The sequence below is a fragment of the Pogoniulus pusillus genome, chromosome 3, assembly GCF_015220805.1.
Source record: "Pogoniulus pusillus isolate bPogPus1 chromosome 3, bPogPus1.pri, whole genome shotgun sequence".
Classification (NCBI taxonomy): domain Eukaryota; kingdom Metazoa; phylum Chordata; class Aves; order Piciformes; family Lybiidae; genus Pogoniulus; species Pogoniulus pusillus.
In genome coordinates, this window is record NC_087266.1 from 30,088,356 (window position 1) to 30,111,323 (window position 22,968).

The 22,968-nt window shown below is 42.7% G+C and overlaps 1 protein-coding gene across 7 annotated transcripts; it reads left to right on the forward strand.

Annotated features, from left to right (window-relative positions):
• Window positions 1-1,199: 1,199 nt before the first annotated feature.
• Window positions 1,200-20,099, forward strand: SLC25A15 (solute carrier family 25 member 15). Of its 7 annotated transcripts, none has more exons than XM_064173608.1 (8): window positions 1,200-1,731; window positions 2,275-2,384; window positions 4,173-4,300; window positions 11,674-11,932; window positions 16,505-16,642; window positions 17,887-18,056; window positions 19,047-19,204; window positions 20,058-20,099. In XM_064173608.1, exons 3-8 carry the CDS (start codon window positions 4,246-4,248, stop codon window positions 20,097-20,099), a joined length of 822 nt encoding a protein of 273 aa, XP_064029678.1. In that variant the 5' UTR covers window positions 1,200-1,731; window positions 2,275-2,384; window positions 4,173-4,245. The 7 variants fall into 7 exon arrangements, with proteins under 7 accessions (XP_064029678.1, XP_064029696.1, XP_064029700.1 ...); XM_064173626.1 differs by having other exon boundaries at window positions 1,200-1,612; XM_064173630.1 differs by having other exon boundaries at window positions 1,200-1,369.
• The last annotated feature ends 2,869 nt before the right edge of the window (window positions 20,100-22,968 follow it).

The following is a 22,968-nucleotide window of genomic DNA, read 5'->3' on the forward strand; positions in this document are numbered from 1 at the left end:
TTGCTAATCAAAAGAATGCGGGGAAAGGGGAGAAAGGGGAAATAAAACTGTGCAGTTTATATTCAGCTGAGGAAAGTGGTATTAGCTCCCATCAGAGTGATATAAGCCATGGTATGGCCCTTTGTATTCCTGAAAAGCTAAAGGGATACCTCAGCTTAAAGGTCATTTGTTGGTCTGCAGCAAATTGCTTGTAAATCTTTTTCCCTCTCCAGCTTAATGTGCTACGGGTCACTGCTGGTGGAGCACAACTAAGTTAGTTTAGGATTGGTTACATGTGGAGGGTACAGGGTTACATGTGAGGCATACATAGGCTGATTTAACCATAACAATCTGAGGGTCAGCCCCTAGGCCGGCTAACCCAGCCCCCTTGGGCTGGCTAACTTTGCCCACATGCAGCTGATACTCCACCCCTTGCAGCTGCATGTGGCGGGTGCTACCCAGCGCCTGGTATCTTAAGTCCCAAGATGGACTCAAGGACACTTCCCAACACGGGTTGCTCATGTTTATCATTTCATGTCCTGTTAGCAAAAATCTCTCCACGGGTCACCATTTATGCAGAAGTAGAACTAGAGGTTTTAAAAGACAGTAGAACACAAACATGGGTTTTATTTTATCTCCACAACTGATTGACTATTCAAGCCAACTAAAGAGGTAAAATTGTTGACTGCTGTATCTTTAAGGATAAGATACCTCCAGATTTGTACAGCTTAGTCCTCTAAAACATACTTCAAATTTAATGGGGAATTTTGTATTTGGGAAGAAGGGGAATAGTCATTTTCCTTTCATGTAACTGTTATCCAGTCACATAGCACCAAAAAAACCCAAACAAAAAAATCCCAAACAAACACTAATTAATATTCCTTGTGGAATGACATTTTAAATTTTGTCAAATACTGCAAACTAGCAGAAGGCAAAATCCCCTCTAGTTGGACTGTGGCCGGCGGGTGAGTGCTTCTCAGGAGCTACGGCAGTGCTGCTATAGTTCCCCTGTATGCAGACACCGTTGTTATTTCAGGGTACTTAATTCCTAAAGAAATCTTTCAATTAAAAAAATAAATAAACAAATTTTAAAAAGCCCCAACCAAACGAAAAGATTTTGGTTCTAGTTCATTAACCCAGTTAAATCCTGCTCAATAAGCTTAAACACTGTCCATCAATCACAAGGGGGTTGAAGAACTGCTATTCGACCCCAGCAGCGGCTACCTCCCGAGTCTTGCTCTCACAGCCAGCACCGCATCCCACGCTTTCCTGCGGGCCCGGCCGTAGCGAACCTCAGGGCCAGGCAGGGCCCTTCAGAGTCGCCTCAGCCGAAGGCTCCGCGGCCCCCGCCAGGCCGCACGGTTTCGGAGACGGCACAGTGCTGCAACTGGTATTTATGGGGACCCCAATGCCGTCTCCCCATCTCTGATCCCCCGCCCCGCAGCCGAGCCGGCCACTGGGCGTTTCTCTGCCAGCCCGCTCAGGAACCGTCTCTTGCCGCCGTGAGGCACCGCAGGCCGCCACACGGCCAAGGCGCCTTCCCGAGTACCCCGGGGGCACCGCGCCGCCTCCCTCGGCCGTGCCTATATAGAGGCAGCGGCGGCACTGAGGTTCGCCTGGGCTGCGTGTTGTGGTGAGTGGTGGCGGCGCGCGGCCGCAGTGGCCTTGGTCTCTCCGTTGGCTGGCGGACGAGCGAATCGGGCAGGCTCGGGCACTGGCTCGGCTCGGTGTGCAGCTGAGGGGATCCAGGGCGTAAGTCGGGATGCCCCAGAGACTGTGGGCATGGCGGGAGGGCTTGGGATGTGCCGCGGCCCCTCGAGAAGCTGGACGGTGCTGGGGTTAGGCGGGTTCGTTGCCCCGGCCGGCTTCCGCTCACTCCCACGCCGCCGCGCCAAACTCGGGCCAGAGATTTGCTGCTCTAAACGGGTGGTGTTAAGGGAACCGGGTTACCACAACCGCACCCTGCGTGTTCCCTTTCGTAAGGAAACCTGCCCCTCAGCTTTGCCTACCTAGGGGCGGGCGCTCTGGCGACTAAAGAATCTGTCGGCTCACCGGCGGTAAGCACGTGTGACTGACAGGGGTAGTCCAGCGCCGTGCAGCTGCTGGTGGGATGCCGGCCTGCTGTGACCTTGGGAAGGAGTTACGGCCTGCCCTTGCCGGATCGTGGGAGGAACGGCTCTACCTTTTAGGTTTACATAGTGTTTGGAGGTTGCATCGGCAGGGAATAACATATAGGTCTGCGAGAGGAGAACTCTGAGGAACCTGTTACACTAACTAATGGTTCTGTGTTTACAGGTTTGAGGCTCGGATTCACTTTGGAAGTAAGAGAGCAGTTGTCTGTCTCTATCTACAGCCTGTTTTAAAGTGCTGGTGTTATTATAAATAGGAACAAAATAGGAAGGAAGGTATGTACATAAATAACACCAATGGCGTTTTGACTGAGTCTTAAATTCTCTGGAAGTGGCAATATGGTCTTACAGATCATGAAGCTAACCTTCCTTTGCTCTTAAAACATCAATTTTTTTATAGGCATGTCTTTCTTCTGTCACCAATCCTTCAGTGGGTATCTGTGGGTGATTTGGCATGTGCTCCTTTTTTGTGGGCTGGCACAAGTTGATAAGTACTCAGCACTGACGTGTAAACAGTGTACATTTTACTGAAGGCAGGCAGTTGCACTGTAGTCATTCCAGTCATTCAGAAGCCGCCTCGCTGATCTGCATCTTTCCCTCTCTAAATGAGAAGCAAAACTACCAAGTGCTGTGTAAGCACTAATAAGGTATATAAGGTGATAAAGTGTGACTTGGCCTTAGAGCCTCTATTTTCAAGTAACACCAAGTGTACAATGCTCTTAGTAGTGAAATGTTTTTTAATCTGCAATCACGATTTGGAAGTAGTAAGTATTAGTTATTTATTACAAGAGTAGTGACCAATTTTTTAAAAATCCATTAATCATGTAAAGCTACTCAGTGACAATATATTGCATACTGTGGGTTGGTTTCTTTCAAGCTTCAGGAATAACAAATTATTTCAAGATAGGCTTTCTTAAAGCATTACTTCTATGTAAGCATTTGTGCTTGCAATGTATAAATTGTATGAAGGAAGTGGTTCATACAGTGTGGGGTTGGTTTTTTTTTCCCCTTAATTCTTTCAGTGTAGCCTACTGGAAGTTGTTTCACATTCATATTACCCCAAAATATGTTTTATTACCCCAAAATATATTTTGCTAGTCAACAGGCTTCGAAAGAACCCTTACAGTAGGTAGAAGAACAAAAAACATTCAGTTTGCTGATGTATTCTGCTTAAAGACAAGTTTAATGGTCAATGAGGGGCCAATTCATGTGTGTGTTTGTGTTTTTTTTCAAGACTCAGGCAATTTTTTGACAGCACTAGCAGCCAAATCCTGCCCAGCAACATGATTCTGAAACAAGGGGAAACCTTTGGCTCAGTGATTTTTACTGCAAATAAGCATGCTTGTTTTAGCTGCTTGCCCACTGAAATTACCTTGCTGCAAGCTTGAGAACTGAATTAATTTGAATGCTTTATTTCAAAGTGTCACCTTTGTATTTCTGTTTTCTGGCCACCTTCATGAGACATGAGGTGCAATTCTTATTTATAATATACTGGTGGGTGTGGGACTTGCAATAGAAACATGACAGCCAGACACAATCCTAGATGTTCATATTCATTCCCTTTCTACTCATATTTTTGGAGAGCTACACAGAAATACATAATGTGTCTGTATCACCATGAGTACAGTTCTCATAGCTGCTGTTCACCACCAGCAATTCTCTATTTTGCTTTGTAGGTGGTGAGCTGGGACAGGGGAGGGAAATATTCCTGCCTTATACACCTGATGGAGATTATGCTTCTCTAAGTAATAGAAAGGTAGTGCTCAATACTGTTCCCTGGAGGTACTCTTTGCTTTCCTTTGAGATCCAGAGAGACCAGAAGCTGGAAAGCCCAAGTAATTTGAAGTTTAGCAATAATACTCTGAGGACTTGCCTAATGCAGCAAAATTAATAAGCCAAAACACTAATATGCTATGTCTCAGTCCTAGGAACAAGCATTTTGTGTCTCTAAATGGTTTAGAAAGAGCTTAATGGAAGAGTGGAAGTGAAAATATTTATGGGATACTTCTGCCTGTCAGAATTACTGTTACAAATTCTGTAAGCTTCATCCTTCTCTTCCTTCAGGAGACAAGTACCTTGATACCTGCCAGGAAACAGAAAGCTTCACTCTATAGTAATTGATAAACAAGTGGGAAGCATGAGGATCAACTCTGCTGTTCAGGCTGCTATTGATCTCACAGCAGGAGCTGCAGGTAATGCAGGAGAAAACTTAATTGTGTAAAACTTCTGAGACTGTTTTAGTACCTTGGACAAAATTAAAAGCAGTTTCCAGTTGCAATAAAAAAACTCACCTTCTGTATTATAATAATACAGAGGTGAAGTAGCAGATTTCAACCAACTTCATAACTACATCACTGTCACTTCTCCCTGGTGAAATCACAGGATCACAGTAAAGGTGTGACTCTTATTTCAGACTAACCGTTTTCTAGAAGGAGGTTTAAATTTGTGTTAATTCTCATGCTTACAGAATGACAGAATTAATCAGGTTGGAAAAGACCTTTGCGATCATAACGTCCAACCTATCATGCAACACCATCTAATCAATTAAACCATCCAGTGCTGTTGTAGAGTGCGGGCAAAAGGAATAAAAGACACCGCAGACTCAATATGAGTTACCAGGCGAGTACTAGTTTATTCAGGCAGCGCAGTGTTCTTATACAATTTGATTAAGATATGCACACTTGTACAATGCTAACTGGCTGAAGCCTAGAAAATTACATTTGCATGTTCATCCTATTTGTGGTTACAGTAAGCGGTTACTTCCCTATTCTATTTGGATCTTAGTTTCACTAAAGTTGTTTAGCAAGTTCTCATGGACTATGGTCCTTGAGACATTGCAAATCATGCTGATAATGCGTACTTGCAGAGCGTGCCTATGTCAATTAAAGTCTGCATTGTTGTCAAAAGTCTAATGCATAGCAATACAATCATGATTGTCTCCAAAGCCTGGGTTGTACAATGCTTCCTTAGAGCTGTGTCCCCTTTCTTTAAGCCATTTTTCAACAGTAGACCACTCTGAATCTCCACATCTAGTCTCTTTTTAAACACTTCCAGGGACGGCGATTCCACCCCCTCCCTGGGCAGCCCATTCTAATGGCCAGTCACTCCTTCTGCAAAGAGCTTCTCCCTAGCATCCAGCCTGAACTTTTCCCTGGCACAGCTTGAGACTGTGTCCCCTTGTTCTGTCACTAGTTGCCTGAGAGAAGAGACCAACCCTCACCTGGCTGCAAACTCCTTTCAGGTAGTTGTAGACAGTAATAAGGTCCCCTCTGAACCTCTTCTCCAAGCTAAACAACTCCACCTCCCTCAGCCACTCCTCATAGGGCTTGTGTCTTAAGAATCAGTCACAAGCAGAGTTTTGGAATGAACTCAAGTCAGTTCATGAGTGATTTGAGGTGATGCTTTTGTCACAGAAGCCCTTTGTAACTGAAATGGACAAGAGGCTGCCTGAAGGGTTATTTGCTTTGGCAACATCCTGGTGTGAATCGTTAAAAACTGGGAAACTCAGTAGAATCATAGAATGGTTTAGGTTGGAAGGCACCTCAAAGGTCATACAGTTCCAACCCCCTGCCATAGGCAGAGACACCTCACACTAGAACAAGTTGCTCAAGGCCTCATCCAATTCACTTGACTAACTTCCACTTCAGACTAGTCTGTACTGTAAAATTTTACTGGACCAGTTGTGAGTCACAAACATGAAAGAGTTACATTCTCACTGACAGTACCATGTAGGAAATGTCTGTGAGGAATGAATTGATTTTAAACTCTGCCAGGGAAAAGTGGGGTTTTTTTGACATTTATGTGTTGAAAGAGTTGAAAGGTAGAAGGAAAGATTTGCTAATGTACTGTTGTAACCAGTTTAAACATTCACATTTTTCTTTCCCATACAGTGGTTATTACACTCAGTCCTTTTGTGATGGCATTAGTGCTGTGAATATGGTAGTGCTTGTTTCTGTGTTATGTCTCTGTCCTCTCTAGAAAGTGAACGATTCAGACAACTAGTTCCTCCAATAAATGTGTAACCTGGTTTTACCTTCCTCTCCACAGTCTTGACTAGCTGATGAGTAATGACATATAGGAACAAGTACATTTTGAACAGGAATAAACAAGTCATTTAGCAGCCTGTGGGCCACAGTCTTTTGCTTGGGATCTGAGCAACCTCTAATTAAAAAAGTGATTAGGACTTTTTTTCTCCCTGTCATTCTCAGATGATTAGGACAATTACCTAAACCTTCAAGCAGGGTTGACTTTTTTGTTGGGTTTTGGTTTTGTTTTTTTCCTAGTTTGTTTAGTGTTTGTTGGTTTTTTTAGATCCTGTGCTGCTGTTGGGAAGATTTTGATTTTACGTAAACATTTCTGGTTTTAACTGAGACTCTTGGTCTTTGAGGCTTACCAAGTTTATTGCTGTAGTATTGATCTTCCTGTGCCACGTCCAATGACAGCATAAGGAGGACCCTTTCCCTTTTTGGAATGGCCCAATTTTTCAATTTTGCATTACCAAGACAATTCTTGGCTTTCCTGAGCTTCTTCCAACAGCCATTATTATACTGCATGTGGATGTTTTAGATCTGTCTTTACACTGGAACATGGTGTTTGTTCTACTGATTCATATCTACCTGACTTGCCTGCAAGTAGCATTGCCTGAGCCTTTATAGCTCTGCTTTTCATCTGAGGCTTACATGGATGTTACTGGGCTGAGCCAGCTACTTCTTTCCTTGGTTAGCCTTCCCAGAGCAAGAAGCTCTTTCATGTTCCTATGTGTGATTTGGTCTGAAGCTTCTCATGATCCATCTGGTTAAGAATAAGTTTTTATGTGAGATAGGATCTTGAGTTCCTCTTAAAGGCCTAAAGTAACTCTTGAAGTACAACAACATGAACACACATATGCTTGCAAAGAGTAAAATCAATTGAAAATCACCCTGATTAAACACTTGCTTTCTCCTCTTTTTAACACTTAGAGTAAACATAGCTGATCTTAACTGGATTCAAACTTCTGTTTCGATTGCAGTTTTGTGCTAGTTTGAGCCTAGCTAGAATATTTTGGTGAGAAGAACTAGATTACAGGCTGTGGAAGGAAAACAATGGTGATGTCTACTTCACTCATAGGCTTACTGAAAGATAGAAGAACAAGAAATAAAAACATAGATAGTCACTTTTCTTCTGGGGAACTGGCTGAGCTGAATTTCTAACCTCACCCTCCATTTCTTTTCTAATCAACTTTGCTTCCTAACCCCCCTGGCCAAACCTCCATTCTTCCTTGGGACTGGGGTAAGGTTGAGAGTAGGGGGAGGGTGAAGGGGCAGTTGAGAGCCCCTCCTGGGGACTCGGGTTTCTGGGAGGGGAGTTGTTTCAGTATTACCTTTTTACCATGTATATTTCTGTATATAACTGTATGTATACTGTAAATATCTGCTTGTATATTGTGCTAGCTGTAAATAACAAGCTTAATTCAAATTTCCAGAGCTGGCTGAGTCTATTCTGGGTGATTTCAAAAGTGCTTGTGTGGAGGGGGTAACACCCAAACCATCACATCCTTTATTTTGGCACTCCAGCGTGGGGCAAATTGACCTTGTCTCTCTTAATGGCAAAACCTGCTTGCAACAGAATGTCAATGATTTTGTTACCTTTCTCGAAGACTTCCTCAGCAGTTTGGCCCCACACAACGATGTCGTCAATGAATTGTATGTGCTCTGGAGCTTTACCTTTCTCCAGTGCATTGTGGATGACTGAGTGACAGATGGTTGAGCTGTGTTTCCACCCCTGAGGCAAACGGTTGAACTGGTACTGGATTCCTCTCCAGGTGAATGCAAACTGAGGCCTGCACTCCTTTGCTATGGGAATAGAGAAGAAAGCATTAGCAATGTCTATGGTAGCATACCATTTAGCCTCCTTCGATTCCAGCTCGTACTGGAGTTCCGGCACAGCTGCGCTCATGGGTGGAGTCACCTCGTTGAGGCCACAAAAATCAACTGTCAGTCTCCAGTCTCTGTTAGGCTTACGCACAGGCCAGATGGGACTGTTGAAAGGTGAATGAGCTTTCTCGATGACAGCCTGACTCTCCAGTTGACGAATCAGCTGATGAATGGGCAACAAAGAGTCACGGTTAGTTCTGTACTGCCTGTGGTGAACAGTTTGAGTAGCAATTGGCACTTCCAGATTTGCTCTCCTGATTCCTTTGAGTATTCCTTTCTAACTTCTCTGACCTCTCTGAGGGGATCGTTGGAATCCTGGATGTCATCCTTCTCCTCTTCCTCTTGCTGATCTGAATGTCCCTGGCCTAGAAACAGAACTTTCCTAGGAGCTCTCTTAAACTCATTGGAACCATCCTCTTTCTTGGCAGCCAACCTCACAGCGCTCCTCTCATCAGAGTATTGGGGTCTGAGCATGTTCAGCTGGTCCCGAAGACTATATGTCTCCTCCTCCTCCTTTTGCTCACCAGAGGTCCCCTCTCTTACATCCCCTTTTGACTCACACTTTGTCAAATGCTGTGTCTTGGCTTTCACTTTAGCAGGCGCCAAAAAGGCCTGCACAGCAACAGACTTTGACGTGTCTACTGGAGGGATGGAATTATTTGGGGTCTGACCTGAGGCCTGTGAGTTCATATCTACCTTAGAGCTAGAAGGGTTCTGGTTGTCTGCTGGCTGGGGATTCGAACTGGCTGAGTTAGTGTTACTAGTGTTATTAGTAGAGGGAACATCTTGGCTTTGATTATTTCCCTGTACTCCTGGGATGCCTGCTAATCCTGCTGTGTTATCTTTCCCACTAGGAGTATTGGCAGCTTTCTTAGAATCTGGAGAAGGAAGTGTAGTAACTGTCCCTCAGTTATCTTTGTTTTGGTTTCCACTGAATTGTTTATCTTTCTTCTTTGACACAGACAGTTTCCTAGCTCTTACAGGCATTGCTCTCGAATTTTTCACACAGAATGTTAGAAATATTATAAAATCAAAAATTATAAGACCTAGGATCACACACACCAAAAATGCCACAGTTTGACATGAATAAAATTCTGAACAAGGGTCTGGCATCTCAGTTCTGGGTAAGATAACTCTCAGCAGTGCTCTAGATAAGGCAGTGCTTTGATTGCTTGTAAAATTATTGGTAAATACCCCTGTAATGTTACTGGTAAGATTTTCAGTGACATTAAAACCAGCATACCCAAGAATGAGATTGCCCCATGACCAGAAAATGCTTGTAAGTTTAGCTTTGACCTTCTTATAAGCTACATTAAGAAAAAAATAAACAATGTGGGCTTTGATCCAGTTGTAAAAAAGAAAACAGAAAACAGGCCACACGATAGCCTCTACTAAGTAAAATAGCTGCTTCATTAGCTTCATTCTGATTCCCAGAGTTAGTTAACAGTCACTTAAAATGAATTTGCCCTATGTTGGGCACCAAATAAAAATATGTGATGGTTTGGGTGTTCCCCACCCCCCCCACTATTTATGAAGCACCCAGGCTAGACTCAGCCAGCTCTGGGAACATAAATGAAGCTATTTATTTACAGCTAGCACAACATACAAGCAGATATTTACAGTATATACAGTTATATACAGAAATATACAAGGTAAAAGGTAATACAGGAACATACCTCCCCTCCCAGAAACCTGAGTCCCCAGGAGGGGCTCTCAACCACCCCTGCACCTTCCCCCTGCCCCTCTCAACCTTACCCCAGTCCCAAGGAAGAGTAGAGGTTCAGCCAAGAGGTTAAGAAGCAAAGGTGAGTGGAGGGTGTGTTAGAGAGATGCAGCTCAGTCAGAAGCCCAGCCAGAGCGAGACAGAATGGCGAGAATGTTATCTAATGTTTTCATTTCTTCTTCCCAAACTCCTTAGCGAGACTTCTGAGGGAAGTAGACATCACCATTGTTTTCCTTTCACAGCCTATAATCTAGTTCTTCTCACCAAAACATTCTACCCTGCTTCAAACTAGCACAGAGTCCCTGTTCTCATCTCATCTGTGAGGAGACAAACTGTTCTGAGCTTTTGAATCACCTACATCTGAGATAGCCAGAATGAAGTGTGAACTGAACTTGTAATATTCATTAGTGTAAATATTATTTTAAATCAGATAGTTCTCAGCAATACTCTGAGTGAAGTAGACAGGGGTCGATTGTTCTAGTTTGAGCCTAGCTAGAATGTTTTGGTGAGAAGAAAGGATTACAGGCTGTGGAAGGAAAACAATGGTGATGTCTGCTTCACTCATAGGGAAACTGGCTGAGCTGCATTTCTAACCTCACCCTCCATTTCTTTTCTAATCAACTTTGCTTCCTAACCCCCCTGGCTGAACCTCCATTCTTCCTTGGGACTGGGGTAAGGTTGAGAGGGGTAGGGAGAAGGTGCAGGGGCAGTTGAGAGCCCCTCCTGGGGACTCAAGTTTCTGGGAGGGAAGTTGTGTTCCTGTATTACCTTTCTTACCTTGTATATTTCTGTATGTATACTGTAAATATCTGCTTGTATATTGTGCTAGCTGTAAATAATAAGCTTAATTCAAATTTCCAGAGCCAGCTGAGTCTAGTCTGGGGGATTTAAAAAATGGGGGGGGGGGGGGTTTAACACCCAAACCATCACAAGTTTCTTTGCATTATTTGCATTTACAGATAGTAATTTCAGTTTCATAGCTGAAACAATACTTTGTTAACTTACATGTCAACTTTGTTTTGGTTAAAGATCAGTGTCTTGTTTATGATGGTCCTCCCTTGATAAAAAGGCAAAACAATACAGTTTATATAAGGTACACCTATCACAGACTTCTGTTAGGGATTCTTTTCTAATAGATTGCTGTCAGGGTACGCTAGTATTTCTTACTCGAAAAGTGTAACATCTAGTCTGTCAGCAGACTATTGCGTTGAGTTAGATCGTGGGGAAAACTGCACTGTGGGCAAAATGATTATTGATGACACTGATGGAAATATCTCACAAGTTTGTAGGGTATTGACCTTGCAGTTCACTTTACAAAAGATAACACGTTGAGAAACTTTGCCTTTTTGCCCTTTTTCAGCTTGTCCTGGACGCTTTCTTCCAGAATGTGGGAATCGATGTAAATAAGAATCATCTGGAGTTTTGCAGTAAAGAGCTGGATTCTTTTGTTATCCATTTATAATGCATTAGCAGTTTTAGCACTTTCAGCAGCATTCTTCTTGTCCTGACAGAATCCTTGTCTCTGATTATAAATCTTTTTTCTTCTTTTTGTGTTATTGTCAGAGTGTAAAATCAGATGGCTTCTGAAGCATTGTTGCTTAACTCATTAACATGAGTGGCTTGATTGCAGAACAATGCCTTTAATTCCATTCCCATTTATGTAAGTGAATCTATTACTTTTGTAAGGTAAAGAAATGTGTAATTAGAATCAAGCTGTTGCTGCTCTGATGCCTGATTTTTTTTTTTTCCTTTAGTTAACTAAATTCATCTGACAATTGATGCCATTGTGCTAAAGTCAAGGCACTTGTCTTTTCCCGTAGAGAGCTACTTAATCTCTGCTTTCTGTGTGATTTTCCTAATAGTGCTCTTTTCACCTGAGTGTTTCAGTTGTGATCACCTTCCAACCTTCTAACTGCCACTGCTTGCTTAGGTGGGACAGCATGTGTGGTGACCGGCCAGCCCTTTGACACAGCGAAGGTGAAGATGCAGACATTCCCTGACATGTATAAAGGCGTCGTTGACTGTTTTGTGAAAACCTACAAACAAGTCGGGTTGCGAGGCTTCTACAATGGAACCACACCAGCGCTGGTAGCCAACATTGCTGAGAACTCTGTTCTGTTCATGTGCTATGGATTTTGCCAACAAATTGTGAGAAGAATTGTTGGAGTAGACAGGAAGACAAAGCTCAGGTGAGTAACAGGAACTCTTTTGTATATTAAAATAATAAATCAGTCATGCAACTGCTACTTGGAAATATTGTATAGTCAGGGTGCAACTCATGTCCCAGGCCCCCTATGCAGTACAGTTAAGTTTTGGAGTATAGACCTTTAACTACAGCGGAACCATCTGCTTCTTACTGCAGCTGGCTGGTTTAGCTAATCATAACTTAACTGGAATATTCAAGACCTGGAATATTTTCACCAAAAGGATGGAGCATGGCAATGCCTGCAAGGTAGTATTCCCTTGATCTCTTAAGTTGTTCTGATTTTGCAGGGTAGGTAATGGTTCTTCTTACAGGGAGGCATGCTAAGGGGAAAGGACACTTTTCTAATATTACCTTGCTTTAGAAAATCTATTTCTATACATTTCAAAAGCTTATAATGGTAGTTAGACCAAAAGTCTCATTTTGCTCAGTGTGTCTACAGCACTGGCAATAAGTGTTTGCCTAAAGAATGTTGTGAGCCATATAGTCACTGCATTTGGATCTCTGTTGAAGCACTTTTTTGGTCTCCTCTTAAATTCTTTTTAAGTGTCTTTCATCTGCAGTACACTTTTGGGACTTCTGCAGGTGATAGATAGTCTTTCGTTCTGTAACTGGAAGAAGCAGCTGATCTTTAGCCACTGTCTCCCTGCTACCTGGGATTTTGTAGAGCTGTACCCATTCCTCCATGCCCCTCTTCCCCAGCTATGTCTTTACCTAGATGGAAGATTCCAAGCCTTCCTAGTGGTCAGTGAGCACTCTGAAGCTGTTTCTTTATCTGTCTGTGCTGTCTTTGTCTGAAACTCTTGTAATTCTAATATGTCTGGGTTTTTAGTTTGAGACTAGAGCTGTGTGGAGTATTCAAGGTGTGAACAAGTAAAGGATTTATGCACTGGCATAGTGATCATAATCTCTTTCTAGCTAGGATGGTTTTTCTTCAGGTGCATCAGTTAGACCTGTCAGTGGTCCAGCAGTCTGAGTGCCTTACTATTACACATTTCTCAAGGTATGTCTTTTGTGTGGCAACTGAGGCTAGCTGTGCCTTCTCCTTGTGCTGCCCGACAGTGTTTAAGAGACTTCTCCCACTGTCCTAACTCCGTCTGTTCAAGGACATGCCATGTTAACCACATGCAGCTTTTCATTAGTAGCTTTTTCCTGCCTCTGTCATGCCTGTCTGCAAATGGCAGTAGCTGGGAAGGGCATGACTGCATTTGACATCTCTGACATGACACACTGTCTCAGTTCTAATTTAAATTTCCAGGGACACAAATAAATTTGATAGAACCAATAACAATTTTTATAGAGTGCTGTTCTCTCTTCCCCCTTCTTTCCCAAAAGAAAGGAATTAGATGGAGAGAGAGAAAAGGTAAGCACACCCAAATAAAATAAATCTCACTCGATTTGAAAGTTAAAAAGTTTAACAATAAATTAAAAAGGTATCTGAGGTAGGGAAGTTACAAAGGTATAGGGAAGGGAAAAAAGAAATATGAAATGTATAAATACAACCTGATTTTGATGGTGATGGCCATGTGGTAAAACAAAGCAAAACAGGAACAGGATGGTGATGCTGCTAAGCAGGGAGGCAGGGAGGGCAGAGAGAGAGTGAAACAGGAAGTCCCCCTGCTTTTATGGATCTTTAGACAGGAAGGGGGAATGGGCTAACCATCACCTGGTAGTGTTCAGACCCACCCCTGAGGAGGGGTCAAGACCACCTAGGGTCAGGTTCAAGGTTACTCCCCCTGGAGGGTTAACCCTATACACACACGTAGCTACCTAAGTGCAAGACAAGTGGCATTAAGCTGAGACCTGTCGGATGAGACAGAACTCTTTTTTTCCTTTGTTTCTTTTTAATGGCTTTCACATATCAGGAGGTTATTCAGTTCACAGGCTCCTTGTCTTTTCCTGCCCACTAAAATGTAAGAGGTTGGCCTACCAACATCACACTTTGCTTAACTGTCTTTTTTTGATCCTCCCAGGAGGCAGACCACAGACTCGCAAAGGTTCTAGGATCATCTTTTCACATGATTGAGGCAGCATGTTTACAGTGAATATAGGGAAGATGGTGCAGGAAACTTTCAAACAGTTCATTTGGAGCAGGATACAGAATGAGAATGTAGTTTGAATATGTAACAGCTGCTGTATCTGACATCTGACCCTTCTTTCTTTGGTCAAGTAATAGCACTTTTCAGCTCCCAGATGGACATTTAATATATTGTTGACTGAATAGCAAAATAGTGTTACTGCATGGCAGTGCTAGGGCAAAATACTAAACGATTTAAGTTTACTTGAAAATTTGTCCCATGGTGCTACTCCTTTGATCTCATCTGGGTCATTGTGGGGGCACCTTACAAGATGAATGCGTGAGAGAATTGATGTGGTCTGCAGTGGTGCTCTGTGTACATGTGGTCTGTCCAGATGTCTTCACACATTCATGTTGTCAAGAGCCTTTTACATGTGCTGCAGAGGAGTAAAAAACCTTTGAAGAGGAGACTAACCTTCAGACATGACAAGAACTATAGTTACCATTTTTTGCCTCTGCTGCTTAAGAACTGACACACTGTCTTAGCCCGAAGAAGGAAATGCATTAAGTCAGCACTAGAGATGAACCTAAGCTGCTTCTCACTTTTTCATTATTTTATAATGTTTGAAATTTCTCAAAACCAGCTGTGGTAATCTGGGTTTCCTTTAAAGTTTGCTTTTCAGTTGTACCTCTAAATGGTTTGGAAATAAGCTTTCCCAGCCTGCCTGTGTTTATGGATACCTTGGCTGAGTTGTGAGGCCTTGCAAAACAGAAGGACAATTACAGCATGACACTTTCTTTCAGACTCATGCCACTGATGGACAAGTCAGAAAGAAAACAGAGATAAATACTCAATTTCCTTTATCTTTTAACACCCATTTAGTCCAACCAAACTATTTCATTCTGTGCCATAGTCTAAACTGAGAGCACTATTAGCCTTGTTCACCTCAGTTTGACTTTCTCAGTACATGACTAGTCATCTTCAGCAGGTTTTCTTTTGAGAAAACAAGATAAATGCCTTTATGGAACAAGAAGCAACAATGTAGAAGATTCTTGCTGTGGTGATGTGTGATCAAAACTCTCCCTTGGAGGAAGAAACACTGAATTAGGCATTTTGAGTTGAGAAGGAAATTGAACAGGATTCAAGACTTACCACTTTTGCAGTGAAGTTCAGTGTATTAAACAACAAAACCTAAACAGGGTCTCTACTTGAATTTTTACGTGTAGAATTCAATATCAACAGAAAAGAGTAGAAAAGATCTGAGTTATGGCTAAATCTAGTCCTTTGTGTACATGTGTCAGAATTCTTTGTCTAATAGCATCTGGGGTCTTCTCTCCTGAAGAAGGAATGATCTTATTAATTTTCTAGTGCATCGTTAGAAGGCACCTCTTCTATATTTTCTTATTCTTCAGTGTGTAACTTTTTTGCCTTGCTCTAGTTCATATCTCAGTGACTGCAGGGCTCAGTCATACACTCTGTTTTTAATTCTGCCTCAATCTGGCTTGAGCTTTAGTAGATTGCGTTCCAGATCCCCATATGCCGAGCTTTGTGTGGTCCAAGAAGGTTATGCAGTCAGTGCTGCCATTTCTTCTTTGCTTTATGTAACAACTTCAGTTCCGTGATGCTTCTGTAAGATGAAAAGTTGTAGCTTTAATCTCTAATACTATAGTTATATATAACTGCTGGGGATAGGGAGGATGTCTCCAGTGTATGACAAGTATTTCTGTGCAGCAGCAAGGTGAGTCTAAGCTGTGCTGACTCCCAAGTGCTGAAAGAATAAACTCCAGTTGCGTGCTATTTTGTAACTCCTGTCCAACACACCAGTCCCTGCAGGCATCTGTTTAAAACGTATCATAAAGCAGTATAACCCCGGAATACCAGTCCTGGCAGTTTGGCAGCCCAGACTTCGCAATGTGTGTAAAATCAGCAGAGTAAACCCCTGAGTCAATGCAGATTACAGTACTGCTTTGTTCAGGGTGTGATTTAAATCTGTGCTATCTCCAGTTCACATGGTTGCATTCACAGTAGCCCATCTATAAAAATGGTACAGGGGTGCATTTTGCCCTGCTTTCAGATTTCTAGCAACTTCCATTGAAAATCTGTACCAATACTGGTAAGGTGAATTTGAAAACACTGGCATTTACGAAGCAATTATTGCTTCTGTAATCTTTGAGGGAGTCACTAGTACCCAAAAGTTGCCCAGTAAAAGCGATCTATGAAAATCTTCCTAAGAGCCAAGAAGGGGAAGACTGTATTTATTCAGCTGCAGCCACTAAAGTATAGCAAAAAGAGTAATGGTTGCAATGTAGTTTCTTGAGTGTCAAAAAGATGTATTTGCGTTTTATATGAAGATGAGATGAGCTAGGATTTTCACATCCCTAGTTCAAGTAACTGTCTGCTCTTTTTCCTTGAGACTCTTGCCCCCAGGACTCTGTATCGGTTTCTTGATGGTACACAGTCAAGGAACTGATTGCTGTTGCAGTGGCTCTACTGCACTAAAGGTCAATGCCCAAATATCTTCTGCAGTTTCTTTCTTGCAGTGATTTGCAGAATGCTGCTGCAGGCTCCTTCGCCTCTGCCTTTGCCACCCTTGTCCTCTGTCCAACAGAGCTGGTGAAGTGCCGGCTGCAGGCCATGCATGAGATGGAGTTGTCAGGAAAGATAATTCAGGGACACAAGTAAGTGTACATCTTGCCCAGTATCTCTGAAACTTTTGCATGTATTTAGTATTGTGTGTTGGCTCAGTCTCACATTTGGAGTGCACTGTTAGCCAGAGAAGAATCACAGAATGTCAGAGGCTGAAAAGAACCGCAAAAGATTATATAGTCCAATCTCTCTGCCACAGCAATATCACCTATACTGGATCACACAAGAACATGTCCAGGTAGGTCTTGAATATCTCCAGAGAGGGAGACTCCACAAGGCCCCTGGCTAGCCTGCTCCAGTGTTCTGCCACCCTCACAGTGAAAAAACATTCCTCCTCATATGGAGCTTCCTATGCCTCAATTCCACCCATTACCCCTTGTCCTGGCACTCAGCATCACCGAGAAGAGCCTGGCTCCATCCTCCTGGCACTCACCTTTTACATATTTGTAAACATTAATGAGGTCACCTCTCAGTCTCTTCCTCTCCAAGATGAAGAGCCCCAGCTCCCTCAGTCTCTCCTCATAACAGAGATGTTCCATCCTCTTAATCTTCTTTGTGGCTCTGCACTACACTCTCTCAAGCATCTCCATGTCCTTGAACTCGAGGGCTCAGAACTGGACACAGTGCTCCAGATGCAGCCTCACCAGGGCAGAGTAGAGGAGCAGGAGCACCTCTCTTGACCAACTAGCCACAGCCCTTTTAACACACTCTAGAATGGCACTGTCCTCCCTGGTCACAAGGGCACACTGGTGGCTTATGGCCAACCTCCCATCCAGTAGGATCCCCAGGTCCTTTTCCTCTTCACTGCTCTCAGTCCCCAACCTATACTGATGCCTGGGGTTGTTCTTTCCCAGGTGCAAGACTCTACACTTGCCTTTGTTGAATGCCCAACCCTCCAGCCTAAGACTCTCCAGATGGCAGCACAACCTCTGGTGTGTCAGCCACCTCACCCAGTTTGGTGTCATCAGCAAACTTGCTGACTCTGTGCCCTCATCCAGGTCATTGATGAATATATGGAACAGAACTGGTCCCAGCACTGACCTCTGAGGGACTCCATTAGCTACAGACTTCTAAAGAAGAAGAGTTGCCGCTGGGAGGGTTTCAGTTAAGCTGGATGCCAGTGCAGGCCACTCAGCAGGATCTTATTCCAAGCCTTGAATTCTGGTGTCTGCATAGTGGGTCTAACCCTTGCTTGTTGCTGCAATCCCCTGTTGTTCTGTAAGCTTTTCATTATCTGGCAATTACACTTCATTAACTGGATGAACCTCTCTATCAGTACAGTTTGGTCAGTAGTGAAGGGTGTCATTCAAAAAGATGGTCCCCTTGGATTTTATCGTGGCTGGTCAAGCACTTTGCTGCGGGAAGTCCCAGGCTATTTCTTCTTCTTTGGAGGGTATGAACTGAGCCGGACATTTTTTGCTTCTGGAAGACCAAAAGAAGAATTAGGTATGGTGCTTCTTTTCCCAGGTGGATTTCAGCATGCTGTTGTATGAAAAATAAGGGACAGAGGGAGCTCATTCTTCCTTTAAGGTATACTAATAACACATAGCAGTTGTAAAGTACAGGTAAAATGAAGGAAAAAGTGGACCGAAAAAATATGGAGGCCTGCATTTTGTGTTTATATAGTAATGAAACATGGAAGTAAGCACTTTGCAATGGAGAAGGATGTATACATGGAGAATACAGTAAGCTAATAGTAATGCTACAAAACTACTTAAATATTTGACCCTACAGTGTAACACAATTCTGAACTATTCCATTTCAGCAGCCATTTAGAGTGATTTTGAAGTCTTTAGCTGTAATCATCTTGAACAGCATGTTCAAGTGCACACTGAAATGCATGCTGACCATTAGATGCAATCATAATGATAGCAAGAGAACACTGACATAGAAAACTAAACGTGAAAAAATGAGATGCCAGAATACAGATTGCTTGTCTGCCACTGAAAGACTATGTGATAATACTGTCTCACTGGGAGTTAGCGTTTCAGCTGTACACATTTTGTTCTTTTGTTGCAAAATGTTTGTAAACACATGATCTGAGACAAAATAAGGTTGCATCATGAAAAATAACTGATCATAATGTAACTGTACCAAATCTATATGTATAATAAGTGACACCGTGACATGCTTCTAAACCATTTTACAGTTACAGAGCTAGCTTTATTAAATACAGGCAAAACTGAATTTCAAGTTGTGCTTTTTTAGCATGGCAAATAAACAGAGAGACACTCCTTATAACCTTTGAGCTTCTGGTTAGACCAGCAGCTTAGTGGCTTATAATTTTTTGGGGGGAGCAGAAGCTACTCTTTTGCCATAAGCAGGTTCCCCTGTGTTCTCTGATTTCTGTAGATTAAATAATGTGATTAAACAACATGGTATTTATGTTAGTGGGTATTTTGTGGTGTGTATTAAAAGCTCATTTCTCAATTTTAGGTCCCATTCCTCTGCTAATAAGTGGAGGTTTTGGAGGCAGCTGTCTGTGGCTTGCTGTGTATCCTGTGGACTGTGTCAAATCTAGAATTCAGGTTCTTTCAATGGCTGGAAAACAGATGGGCTTTATAGGAACATTTGCAACTGTTGTGAGAACTGAAGGTAAGTGTGCAGCTTATCAACTGACTATATAGGGCTGCAGATGGAAATCTCTATTTTCTAGTAGCACAATGGCTTAAATCTCATTCACCAGCCTTGTGTTAGAGACAGACAATAAGTATGTCTAAAAGAGAAATATTGATGGCTCATATAGTCTGAAGCTTGGAATCTAGGACTTGAGACCTACTTACTTGGTGATGTCTCTTGATTCAGGAGACAATTCACTGAAGGCTACCAAAAGCTCAGTATGCATTACAAGCGAATAAAGGAAGGAGTTCCACTACCCATGACAATCTAAAATAAATAAAAATTAAAGGAAATGGTTAAATTCAGTACAAGACTTTAGAAGTGGAAAAAAAAATTAATGTATGGCTTATTAAGAGGTGTTTGGTAAATCAATTCTATCTAGCCTGGCAACTTGAGGACTTAGCCCAGCATTTCTTCTCTTGAAAAGGCCTGTGCCAGGAAATATAAATCCTGGCCCTGTTGGTAGGGAAGATACTCAGAGGAGGAGTCTGACTTGGGACACAAAACAACAGAACTTTGTCTCATTGCCACCTGTCATGCAGCTGCTGTGAACTGTATCCTCAGGTGACTAAGGTAGCCTGTGAAAGACCTTATCATACTTGAGGTACTGTCTAGAGTAGAGCACTTCAATGGCTAATGTTACAACTTGAGATACTCCTGTATTAATACCCAGGAATGCTGCAGTTAGCAGCTACACCAGCCAGTACTTGCTCTGTATATGCCCCTTTAAGCAGCAGCATTACTTCAGTATCCTTCAAAGATAAAAGCACGTAGGTTGACCGCAGACAGACAGGTAAGTTACTAACTGGATCTGATATCATTTCCGAGGGTGTACTTGCCTTGTATTCTGGACTGAGAGCCTCACTATGATCCGTGCCATTCCTGGCCAATGGGGCACTGTTGCGCTGTTGCCTATGAGTACAAGCGGAAACTTATGATGAAACAGATAGATTCCTTACTGATAACCTTCTAAGATACGGAGAAACAATAGGTTAAGGATCATCAAATAAAAATTAAAAACTTTGCAGATCAAATCATGGACTGAGCAGGGCCCCAATTAGTGCCCTCATTTTAGAAACTGAACTCCAGTGAAGTTTTTTTTTAATCTTTAAATTCAGGTGATTTGATAGAGATATGTGCGTGCTAGCTTGAATTAGATTCGCAGCACTATCTCCATCTTGCCAGATTCTGCCCTAGGTACACTGCATTTCATAAATGTATTTTCCCAGGATGTAATGGTGCTAAGATGACTTGTGTTGACCTGGTAGGTTTAATGTAACATTGCAGCAGTAGGACTGACTATTTGTTTGAGGTAAAGTACTCTTAAAAATCTGTTCTGTGGTGAGCAGCTTTCCCAGCTGTTGCTGGCTCATCTCTTACTCAGTATGCTAGTTCTGGCTCATCTTGCTGAGTGTGACTGACAACCCTTCACTAGACTCCAGCTCTCTTCTGCTCTGTGACTTTCCAAGGTCATGGCAATTGGTCTCTGACTTGTGTACTCTGTCCCAGTAAATGGGCTTATACAAGTAGCCTCAGATATTCCTGCATGTGAGAGAAAATGCTGTGTGATAGTTTGGACTGGATGATCGTAAAGGTCTCTTCCAACCTACTTGATTCCACGAAAAACATAGTTACTTTTGTTTAAGGAGTCCGTGCAGCATTTTATTATTTTCTAAATTTTCTCAAGAAGTACTAGAGCATACCAAACATCACTGAATTAAACATGTGACAGAGATCAATTGCTGGAAATAGCTGCTGGGTCCACGGCTAGAATCATAACTTAGTTCAGGCTCCTTTCTCGGTCACCTTATCATAAATGACTGTATGTGCTTGAAGGACAGGAAGATGAAGAGCAGAGAGCCAGAACTGAGAGCTTAGAAACAGCTGACACCTTGATCTCTACTTTTTGGACTCTTTCCACTCATCTGGTAACACTGCTGCCAGTGGCAGCAGCATGGACAATATGGTTATGAATCTCCTTCAGGCCTGGAGATTAGGCCTGCTTGGTTACTAAACATGCAGTTATTACTACCTAAAATGATAGAATAACATATTTTAGGTTCCATTCTTGAAGCAGGGTGTTCCTTATACAAGCATGCTTTGCCTTGTGAAAAGCAGCTACTGCATATCCTCAGAGAAGACAAAGGAAGTCTCAGAGCAGTGTAAATTCATGACTCCAGGCCTGGAGTTGGCAAATGGGATGTTGTCCAAGTGCTGTAACAGTATCACTTTGTGAGGGCAGTGACAGCTCTTTAACCCACCAGGATCTAGAAATATAGTAGTAGCTTGTCACAGCAACAGCTTACTGGTAATTGGCACATTACAGCTGGAAGAGTGGTGGTTTACATGTTACAGCTTCTCTGTCAGATCCCAAAGCAAAAAAGCTTTAAGCATATATGAAAGTATCTCTCTACTGCCTCTTGCAGTGCAGCCATGGCTACTCCACTGCACTGTTACAGCCTCTGTGATGAAAAGCAGTTGCTGCATCTTGCTTCCCTACTTGTAATGTGCAGCAACAACTGTCTGCCTCCCTTTCATACACCTATGAGAAGAGGAATTCAAACCTCAGGGCACAGCTAAAAGAATCTTCATTGCCTACTACACTAGTTTACCTTTATTGACCAGTACACTAGAGGCAGCAATAGTGTGCATCATTAGTACTTTAAAAGGAATTTATACCAAATATTTAAACAATTCAGGTAGAAGGGTGAGGCTGAGTTGTTAGACTTCCCCTTTTCAAAAGTGTCTAGCCAAGAGAAGTTAGTATATTGTATGTGTTTAATAGTTATGAAAAGATGAAGACTGACTCCACTGCAGTGGACTACTTCAATCTGTTTCTTAGATTTGTCATTGCTTTCATTTTTTAAAGCTCATGGTTGCAGTTTTTATTAAAGTTGAAGCTTCAAGAGAGGCAGGATATTTAAAACTGAACCTACAGGAAGAAGCTGGTGGCTGAACTAGACACATAGTAAGAGTTTACCTTCTGATGTTGATGTAAGCAGCACTTCTCCCATTTACAGCTGCTTAAACTGTAGATATAACTTGTTCAGCTAAGAACTTTACAATGTTGGCACAGAAATTCATGGGAATAAAGTTCAGTTTGACTGATGTCCTGGAGTCCAGTATACCCCAAAATCCCTCTCCCTCTCTGGTTTGAATGGGAGAGGAAAAGGCACAAAAAGCCTGTTTCCTCCCCTCTGCAGGCATGAAGGGGGAGAGCAAAGGGCTCTTCAGGCACAAGGGGTGCCCCATGCAGATGCTCACGCTGGAATGGGGCTGGGGATTTGCTGTGGTCTTTGCACCTAGGAAGTGGTAACTTGACTCTTCGTCTAGGAAGATTATAATATACTGGGGGTCTTCCCACCTTGGGGTCTCCCAACCTTAGAGATCTCCCCTGCCCTGGATAGTTCCTGCAGAAAGAGGCCTTTGATGCTCCCAAAGGACAAGCTCCTGAGGGACAGGACCCATCCCTGCTTTGGACAGCTTCCCACCATAAGCACCGCCTTTATGCCGCTTGATAGGCCTTAATGAGCATCTGCATGTTTTGAAAGAGAACAAGCAGCCAAGCATCTGGGACCACCTTTCTCTCAGCCGAGCCTGACTCACCTTTTGGCTCAGACTAATAGTAGGGCATGCTTTGTTTCGTAGTTAGCCTTTTCCATCTCCTGACTTCCCAAAATACGTCAAATTACCTATAGTGTTCTTGTATGATCTTCTCGAACTCAATCTGCTAATTAAA